The 9985-nt window shown below is 45.0% G+C and overlaps 1 protein-coding gene across 1 annotated transcript in view; it reads right to left on the minus strand.

Moving 5' to 3' along the window:
* Positions 1-3627: 3627 nt before the first annotated feature.
* Positions 3628-9985, minus strand: part of FBN1 (fibrillin 1) — a 140476-nt gene continuing 134118 nt past the window's right edge. Inside the window, exons 62-64 of the mRNA XM_008943229.1 lie at positions 8124-8355; positions 6908-7082; positions 3628-4900 (exon numbers count right to left, since the gene is read on the minus strand). Of these exons, the coding sequence (XP_008941477.1) occupies positions 4511-4900; positions 6908-7082; positions 8124-8355 (797 nt within the window). The 3' untranslated portion in view covers positions 3628-4510. The remainder of the gene's footprint in view (positions 4901-6907; positions 7083-8123; positions 8356-9985) is intronic.

The raw sequence follows: 9985 nt of genomic DNA on the forward strand, positions 1-9985 counted from the left end.
GGAGAAGGTTGTTGGAATTTGTCAGAGCTGAAGTCATTGGCATCTTAAAGGTTTTACAGCAAAGGAAAAGGGTCTCATCTTTGGGTGAACTAAAGCACACAGCCCACACCAGAGGGACCAGGTGTTGCCCTCAGAGTCTCTCCAGGGGCACCAAGGACCCCAGTGAAGTATGCACTGGGTGTGGCAGTGGCACAGGATCTGGCCACTGACCAACGCCACGTCCCCAGCACCAGCAGAGCCTCTGGAAGCAGCAGTGGTGCAGGGGCGGCTGGCGGGCGGGGTGGGGCGGCGTGCCCGAGCCCCCGCCGGGGGCCCTGCCAGTGGCAGCCCGGGAGGAGCCTGAGGCACCAGGTGCAGGGCCAGTACCTGCAAATAAAGCAGAAGCCACGTGCGTTGGGGTGTCTCGGGCCACTGAACAACTGCAGCATCCTTCCTCCTCCCCACGTCTTTCCCTCTTGCTACTGCTGTAACCACGCCATCGTTTGCATTCTCATTAGTGCAAATGATGGCATATTTTGAATGAAATTGCATCTGTCTGTCTTCAGTTTTCATAGCTTCCAGACCCAGCACGATGCTGCAGGTTCCTGTGCTGCCCCAGACCTGTGCCGCAGAAGTGCGCTTTGCACAAGAGCCCTTCTGTGCAGATGTGCAGCCGCTGGAGCTCGCACAGGGGCTGCATGGGTTTCTACAGGCATCCAACATGCTCAGGTCACAGGCAACAAATAGAAGCTTTGGTATTTTCTGAACAAAAAAGTTTTAGCTGAGCGTTATTCTGCCCAGATTGTGATAAGGCGAGGACTTACTCTGGGCAAATACTCTGGTAGGACACTGCCAACCTAGATTTACTAGATTAACCTCCTGTACATCGTATTTTAGTCTTAGCTGATGGCCACTCCTGCAACATGAAGCCAGACAAAGCAGTAAAGCTTAAAGACTTGCTTCAGGGAGAGGGTAAAGTAGGCAAGACCCTGGGCCCAGACATCCCACCTTTGGCAAGTTAGGTGTGTCCCGTTAGCTCCTGTCCTACCAGGTATGGGGCAGCTGGGAGGGGTACGCAGCTCCTGCAGCTCCACACAGCCCTGGCCCCATCACCCCTGGCCACATCACCTGCTAAACTCTGGCTTCTACTCTACAGCTGAAAACACAGGATTTTCCTGTCAGAGCAGTGAAGCTGAAAGAAGAGAAGCTGTTTCCTTCCCACCTGGTGCTAACTCAGAAAGTAGCAGCACTGCAGCTCAATGTAAGCTGTTAACCTTGCTCCTTTTGGCAGAAGCCATCAGATCTGCAAGAGCACTGCAAGGCTTTAATGGTTCAAGTACAGCATCCATTTAAAGGGGGAATCCTAAAATGTCTTTCACAGCAACTGTCAACTGTTAGAAGCGGTGAGAAGGCCTTTGCAATGCCAGTGCCACCGGCCCGGCTTGGCCCAGCGCGGCAGGTGTGATGCCAGCTGCCTCCTACTGCACCTGCCTGTTGTGGTGCCGCCCGCAGGGACCCGTGCTGCCCACACCCGGCTGGGAAGGCACAGGCAGCCTCAGGCAACAGCCTCCAAACGCCTCAGGCCCGTCTGTGCCGAGCGCTCCTGACCAGATTAGCTCTTCCAAAGCACAACGCTGAACTCAAATCATAGCATAGAGTATTTATCTTAGAGAAAAACCTGAGTGTGACCCTTTGGGACCTGCCATAAGCAAGCAAACACTTCGAGTCCTTTTGAAAGTCAACTTGAAAGGGAGACTGTGGAAACAGTTATGTTCTGCCAAAATACACGTCAGCTGTCAAGTTTACAAGATACTGTTACAACACACAACGAGAATGATTCGATACATACAGCGACAAGCCATCCTTATTAAAGTCTATTAACCCAAAATTATATTTACTATCCATGCATGCATGTATGCTGAGTCAGATGCACCACTGCAATGGGAGGAAGCCACACTTATTTCAAATAATTAACGATTTCGCCATTTCCTTGAATTTGAAAAATATCCTTAAGCTGCAAAAGGATACACATTCCAAAAGACCTCTGCTTCAGTCTGTCTACTGCCGAGTCGTTCCAGGATCCCACTGTCAAATCAAATACAGGAAATAATTTTAAATCACACTGTAGGTTACAAACCACTTTTTAATTGCAGTTCTCGCACAATATTATTGTGCAACCTTTGTGCTTCACTGACACTCTTAAGTAAACTGCAGAAATTCAAACTAAGGTAAGTAATTGTACATATACAGTGACTGACAGGCAAAAATGGCATACCAGTTAAAGGACACTGCTGCAAAGAGACGGATGAAAAATTGCACAGGAAAATGGATTTATATGCACGGATCAGTACGGCAAGAATGGGCTTTCCACTTTTAAATCACCAAGAGATGCTGTCACGATTTCTTGGTTCTGTAGCGTAACAAAGGTGATTTGCAGAACTGTGCAGGCAACATTGGGGCTGCTGGAAAACAATCAAGGAACCTTTGGCATGATAAAGTGTTACACAGCAGCTTAAATAGTAAACCAACACCACTGGACAGAGTCATGACAGGTCTTTATAAAATCCTTCTTCTCAGTTCCTTGCAGTGTTTAAAGGCTAGAGGAAAAAATATTCAAACCATACAATAACTGTAAACCATATGATACTGCACACTGCCACTGGCACTAAAAGTCCAGCTTGCTGAAATAAGAGTGCCATTTACAACTGTAAAGTTCCGATTATATTTTACCATAGTTATGCAACATGTGGAAAAAATACACTGCTCAACATTTTGGCACACTAATAAATAAAATCCAGACATGGTCTATTAAAAATATCAAAGCAACCCTACGCACAAAATCCTTTTTATATAGTTATATTTGTTATGCAGAAGAAATCAGAGGGAGATGAAATCTAATTACAGAAAATAATACAATTGGGGGAGAATTATTACAGTATATTTCCCTTCTGAAGCTGTTACAGCTCAGTATATGTTCCCTCTATCATCTACAGTGCTGTCCAATCAGCAGTTCCAGTGACACCGCTTGCTTCAGTTTTTCTTCCAGATTTTACAGCATCACATCTCAGTACAACGTCCTGCTGCTGCTAAAAGAGACACCACAGCACTTGCGTACGCAGGAACACCTGCAGCATGGAATAATTCATTGGATATTAAAACCCAGCTACAGCTTGTGATGGCTTTTGGCATTGGATTATCCCTTTGTTATCAGCCTTAGATTATTTGACAGCAGCTGTTGAAGCGGTGGTAAAAGAACAGAACATCTTCAGTCAAGGCAGTTTTACAAACACGACTTTTCAACTTAAATGTTTTGGGTTTAACATCCCCTTCTGCATGTTTTGGCTATCAGAGTTACTTATTGACAGAATTATTCAGGTTAAGTCATTGAAAATGTTCTGACTTGCTTTCTGGAGCCACAGAATAATCTGACAGAGGTCCACTGCTGTTTAGGTTTGTGTAGGTTTCTGCGTTTCTTCGGTTCTTCCTTTGCATGACGAGTGAATAGATGGCAGGAGCACACCTGGAAGGAAAAACCGCCTGCAGAGGCAGACAGACACAACAACAACAGCAGCCCTACCGACAGCGCCCGCAACGCGTCAGAGCGCTCTGTTACACTTCCAGCAAGAACACAAGGCCACAGAATGAACTAAAAAAAGAACTGTTTTATTGTGACATTTATGACATTGAACCCTTGTTGATAGGAATGACTATGGGTACTTTTGACATGTTACATAATGTCATGGTGTAGGATGGCACTGATTGTCATCTGACTTTTGAGAATGTTTCATGGTCCCTACTGACCTCAGTGCATTTTGGCAAGTCACAGAAACTTTATCATCAGGTTTGTGTATACAGTTAACAAGTAGTTGGTCTTATAAGCACCATTACAAACCCTCACATTAAGGGTATTATTAATCTAGTTTACAAATGCTTCATTGATAAAAATAGCATGATTACAGTATACACACACTTAATTTACATGTAATGTATTATAGGCATAACTGAGATAAACTACTGAGCTAACTTTGGTTGATTGAAGTATTTAGACTGAATAATGGCAATTTTGGCTTCTAAGTTGTGTAAATATTACAGTGCATTTATAAATCTAGGTTGAAAATTTACTAGCACCAAACGGATATCATAAATGGCTGACCTAGTAAGTTGTAGTTGGAGAAGCGAAGTTTAAGAATTACAAAAATAGAGCTGTCCATCAGTTGAAAGCACATTCTTGTACCTCTGCTGAAATGATGACGTGTCTCAGCATCAGCGGCCAACTTCCAATGATAAAAAGTCCCAGTTTTCAAGATTCAACATATCAAGGTAGCTCTGCTACACTTAAAAGCCTGAGAAAGTGGTGGGTTTGAGCTAGGGCATTCATCCTGTACCTTGTTTATGTAATAATATAATAGTGCTCGTTCATACAAATGTACTCATGTAAGACTGTACCTATGATATGGAGAATCTGATTGGGAGGAATATTCAGTCCTACCTATCTATCTTTGGTTTAATTGTTTGGTCTTTGGTTGATGAATTAATGAAGCAATATCTGAATTTTCATTTTCAGGTTATCTCCCAGCTCACCACTGAGGTAGTCTTTGTCATGTTTCTCTTCAAGCTGGTTAAGTTCCTTCCTTTTATAGAGTGGAATACTACTGATTTGTAATGAATAATTTCCAGGTACTGGCTTCTTCTTTGTGAAATGAAGGTAACTTATCCCGTCCTTCTTATTGATTCTAAAGAAACCGTCTTCATTTCCGGAGTCAATTAAATATCGGTTATGGTTCGTGAGCGTTGTGAGGGCAGGAAGCAGTTCCAGGATGCGATCTTTGTTACCGAGATCCGAGATGTTGATGGAGAAGACTGCTGCTTTCTCCACGTCCCAGCTGGCGAGACTGACCGGCGGCTCCAGCTCTTGCTGACCCTGCGCAAGAACAAACGGTGGTGATTGGCTTCGTCTGGGAGCGTTTCACACGCACCTGTGTGTACTATGTATCCCCCACCCAGCTCCTTCATTATTAATTAAATAATCTTCTAAAGGAGGTTCTGCATTTGTCTGTAAAATCCGCTATTACCGGCCTAGCACTTCTCAGTATAAAGCATGGTCCTTGCAAGATTCGGTTTGTTTAGGTGGGGAGCTGGGGTGGCCGCGGGTGCGGCTGGGTGCTGGAAAAGCAGCAGCAGCAGCCCCCACCCCGAGTGCGGGTGGCCAGGCTGTCCCCGAGCGCCCCGCGCCGACGTCCCGCCGCAGCGGCAGAACAACAGATAACGTTTCAGACGGCACCGGAGCCGGGACGTTCTCCTTTGGAAAGCTGGGGGGCTCTGTGTCACCTCTGAGGCCAATCTAGCACCAACCACAGCGTCCCGAAACACACTGGAGGAACGCAGTTTACCACCCCAAAACGAAGTGATGGTGTGCATCTTGGTTATATTTAGATTGCAACACACACACCTGCACACCTAGACACACTTTCAGCTGAGTGACAAATACCTGCACAGTCTAGAGACCTGCCACGACCTGCTGCTTCTCTGGTCAGGTCAGTGCAGATCCCTTCACCTGTTACATCACTGTCATCTTAGACTGGAGGAAGAAGTGAGAAGTCAAATGACTGTGGACTCAGTGACACTTCTACAAGCTGTTTACAGTTTGCTGAAGTCTGCACACAATTAATGTGAACAGTAAGGTTTAAATCCAGTGACTCATGCTGGACACTGGACTGGATGACCAGACTGGGCAATTCTGACTTTATGTTACATGTTTCCTACCACAACTTCTGCACTCACACTGGGAGGTGTGGTGCCAGAAGTCCCGCTGAAGAACAAAGAGAATTACAACCACCTCCATCCCATTGTGTGTCACCGCTGTAATCAATTCAGAACAAACCCCAGCAGGGGCAGTTTGGTGAAGGATTTACTCGGACACTTTTTTGAGAAAGATCTGCTAATGACCAAGGATGACTGAAAAGGGATGCTTATCCTCTGCATAAAGACACACAGCAGACTAGTTTTTAGTAAGTGCTGAAACCACTTATTAGTATTTGATGAATAAAAAAAAGTCAACGAGAACAGCTAGAAGTGGAGTTGTGTGAGCAGCGCAATACACGATAAATGTTTCACTGACACAATTACCCCACTCGGAGGTGAATGGGAACCTGCCTTTGTCTCCAGTGACTTCCTAGCAGTGACAGATGAAGTTCTGCCTCCTGCCCTGCTGCTTGGGCCGGTGGTGAGCCTTGTGCATGGCCCCAGTGGCAGCCTCTGCCCCAGGGTGGCAGCCCGGGGGATTGACTGCAAGGGTCTGCAGAAGGCCCAGGAAGGGCTGTACCTGCACTCCCTCCAGGTGAGGTGTTTGTGTCCAGAGCTCTGTGTTCGCTTTGGAGAGGGCTCCAGCCCCAGACACACAACATGGTGCTGTTTGGCAAGGCCCACATCCACCCTGACTGACACAGAACCATAGAACGGTTTGGGTTGGAAGGGTCCTTTAAATGTCATCTAGTCCAACCCCTCTGCAGTGAGCAGGGACATCTTCAACTGGATGAGGTAGCTTGGAGCCCTATCCATGCCCTGCCTTTCTAGCCACAAGGTCACACAAACACATACATACCTCCTGTCCTCAGATGTCAAGGGCCTGCTTTGCTGATCAGTGGACTGCTCTCCAGACAGCTGGATGGGCATTTATTTTAGTATTGGATGTGACATAGCTATTAGGTATGCAGGGGCTTCAGAGGATGGCCTTTGCCTAATGACAGTGAACATCATCAGAAAGCCACCACTCTCCCTGACTACTTGACATCCAAAACTAGCTCTGTGGTCTACTTTGTTTGGGGTGTGCATTTTTCCTGTGGGATCACCTCTTGGCACACCTTCTTCTGAGACTGGCTTTCACAAGAAAGGCAACTGCAAACCCTTCCCCCAAAACCAGATCAATTACCTCTGCTTCATTTGCAGTTTCATTCGTGCTTCTGCGCTTCCTTCCTCTCTTGGGATAGCCGTTGATTTTGCATTCATAACAAGCTTCTGGAGAGAGCGAGTTGTCATCTACTTCTCCACTGAGCGAAAGCTCTTGTCCTTGACCTTTGCCTAGCCCCACTCCTGAAACACAGTGTCTGAGGAAGGAAGAATTTCAAAATCAATTACAGTGAGACACACATCTTACCAAAAGCTGAATTTGGGGGACTGTGAATACAAATAATAAAGCAATTATGTTGCATTCATTTCCTAGGAAAAAAAAATCTGTTGAAGTCAATAGGCAAAATTCTCACTGAATCACAGTGCAGCTACCTCTGATATCAAGAACCTGACTCCATAAGGCGTTGCCTAAGAGAGACCTGCCAATCTTTAACAGTTTTAAAAACACAGGCTTAAGCTCTGAGAAGTTGTTAGTAATTTCTGCTATCCAACCTGGAACACATTAAAAGAGACCAATTTTCAGAAGCTGCTGAAAAATCTGAAAAGAGATCTTTCATAATGTATCCCAAAGCTTTTAGTTGTTTCTAAAATTTAAGCCACAATTTTTCTGCTCTCCATTTGAGTTGCTTGGTCTTACACCATGCACAGCCCTAACACCCCCACTGGGGCAAGTGAAAATTCATTTTCTGGATAAAACACACATTTATTAAAAAAAATTATTCTTTTGGAGCAGAGAAGAATATGAACATAGAAGCATATAACAGCACACAGAAGTGTTATTCCCAGCAGTGGGTGAAGCCAACTCTATAATATCATTTGTTGTTGGAGCTGGTGGGGAGTGTTACTATTATTTTGTTTGTTTGTTTTTAAAGGAGAGAAGTGATACACCACAAATCACAGTGAGGGGTGCGAGCTCCCAAGTGGCAAGCTCAGAGAACTTGGCTAGCTGCTGGGGTGTGCAGGAGAGAGGTGAAAGCAGTAGCTTAAAAGAGTTTATTGAACCCAGTAGCCATGGCCCAACTTCATTAAGCATTAAAACCACACTGCTCCCTTCCCTTCGTTGTCCTTCCCCTTCCTCATCTCCAAAATCAGCAGGTGCATCCAACTCATGAGCACCTTCACAATCCTATCCCTCTTTCATTGGTGACAATCCTCCCAGTTCTGCTGTTCCACACTACACAGAAAGGAGTGGATTGGATCCCGTTTATGTCTGTCAGTTTAAACCGAGAATCCCTTACCCTTGTCCTATTCTGAAGTAACCAGGTGGACATCCACACACATAACCACCTTCAGTATTTGAGCAACCGTAACTGCAGGGGGCCTGCGCAGAACCGCATTCATTGATATCTTGGCAACCTCCACTGAACTGTTCATACTGGAATCCAGTGGGGCACATACACTTATAGCTTCCCAAAGTGTTGTGGCAAGATGCTCCTCCACAAATGTGTGCACTGAGACATTCATTTTCATCTGGAAAAGAAGCAGAACATACCACGTTAGCTTCTACCCTCAGGCACCTCAGAAAGGTGGCGCTTGGCCGTTGCTAAGCGTGCTGCCACATCAGATGGACAGAAATGGAGAATGGGGCTTGGCCCCACCCTGGGCTAAGGCAGCGGTTGCTAGGAGATGACTACAAGCACACAATCAAAGCAACATTTGGGCTACTCTACAGAAGATGCTTCATGCTACACCAGCTCATGCTCTGGAGAGAAGCAAAAGAGGCTACTGGGTTGGTTTGTTTTTTTTTTGATCCAGAAACAGCTTAGAAGATTAAAACTCTGTACAGCCAACAATCTGGTCCAGTAATCCCACGTTCATAACGCTGTTCAACATTTAAGTAAAGAGAGTAAGGAATGAAGCTCTGACACCTTTTCCAGGCACCAAAAATCCCTCCCTACCCACACATTTAAATATGAGGTACAGGTAAGGTACAGAAACAAGTATTAACGTAGAAATAACCGCAACTCTAGATACAAAGGGCTGCCACAATCTAGACCAGCCCTTTTCCAAACTTCCCAAGTGCAGCACTGTAGGAATTCAAGGGCATTTACAGTAAATAAGCCTGTACTGACTAGGTTTTTTAAGTTTAGTTGGTCTGAATTCCTTTTGTCTGATATGGCAAATTGCTTTGAAACATTCTCAATGCTATTGTTCCCCATTTTCTGTGATAAAGCAACTACATATGTGCATTGCATGTGTGTGCACATACGTAAGAAATACCATCTGGACACTGCATGGATAAAATGTAAAGCACAGAGCAGCATCTCTGACCTAAGTATCTAGGTTACAGGAGAATAAGTACTAATTCAGAGCATAATTGGCTTTGTCCAAACAATGTGGTTGTTTATTCTTTGTTTAAAGGCAATGCCTTTGTTTCTTGCAGCCTGATTTACAGCATGGTGCACTATGGAACTGCCTGGGCAGAAGATGCAGTCACACACAGCACAAGACATGGGGAGTAACCAAAGCATTCTTCAGTGATTATCTAAATGTGTTGTGGCAACTTCAAAAGTCACTGAACTTTTCATTAAATAAGCTAAAAAAGACAAAAACTGTTTGCATTGTTGAGATTGCCAAGGCATATGAAGGAATTGTCATGGAAAAACACATTACATGGATTCTTCCCTCGTGGTACACCCAGGAGATCCTAGATAAATATCTTAAGCATATACAGTTACAGATGTTACCATGTGAACATGTGGTGACCACAAGGTATTAAAACCTTGGGTTTTAAGAACCGAGGGCTGAATTCTGTGTTACCCAAGTCTGTAGGAGTTTTGCCACTAGCTTAGAGCAATGTTTCAATATTTGTCATAACTAACACAGCAATTATGTCAACATCATAAATGCACATTTGGGCCACAGAATGTTACTGCACCAAGAGAAGATATGCTCATTTTGCCTCACGTCATAGCAGCAAGTGTGCACACCAGTGAGGTTAGTTCCCATACTTCGGGGGATTGTTGGAAAAAAGAATATGAAGAAAAGTGAAACAAACAGTCACAGGAGCTTTGTCCTCTGTGTGAGCTGTACTGCCAGGCACCAGCCTTGCTCTCCTGGGCTCTGCAACACGCAGCTTGGTCATGCTCGGCGTCAGCAG

This window comes from Merops nubicus, unplaced genomic scaffold (assembly GCF_000691845.1).
Source record: "Merops nubicus isolate BGI_N331 unplaced genomic scaffold, ASM69184v1 scaffold21096, whole genome shotgun sequence".
Lineage (NCBI taxonomy): Eukaryota > Metazoa > Chordata > Aves > Coraciiformes > Meropidae > Merops > Merops nubicus.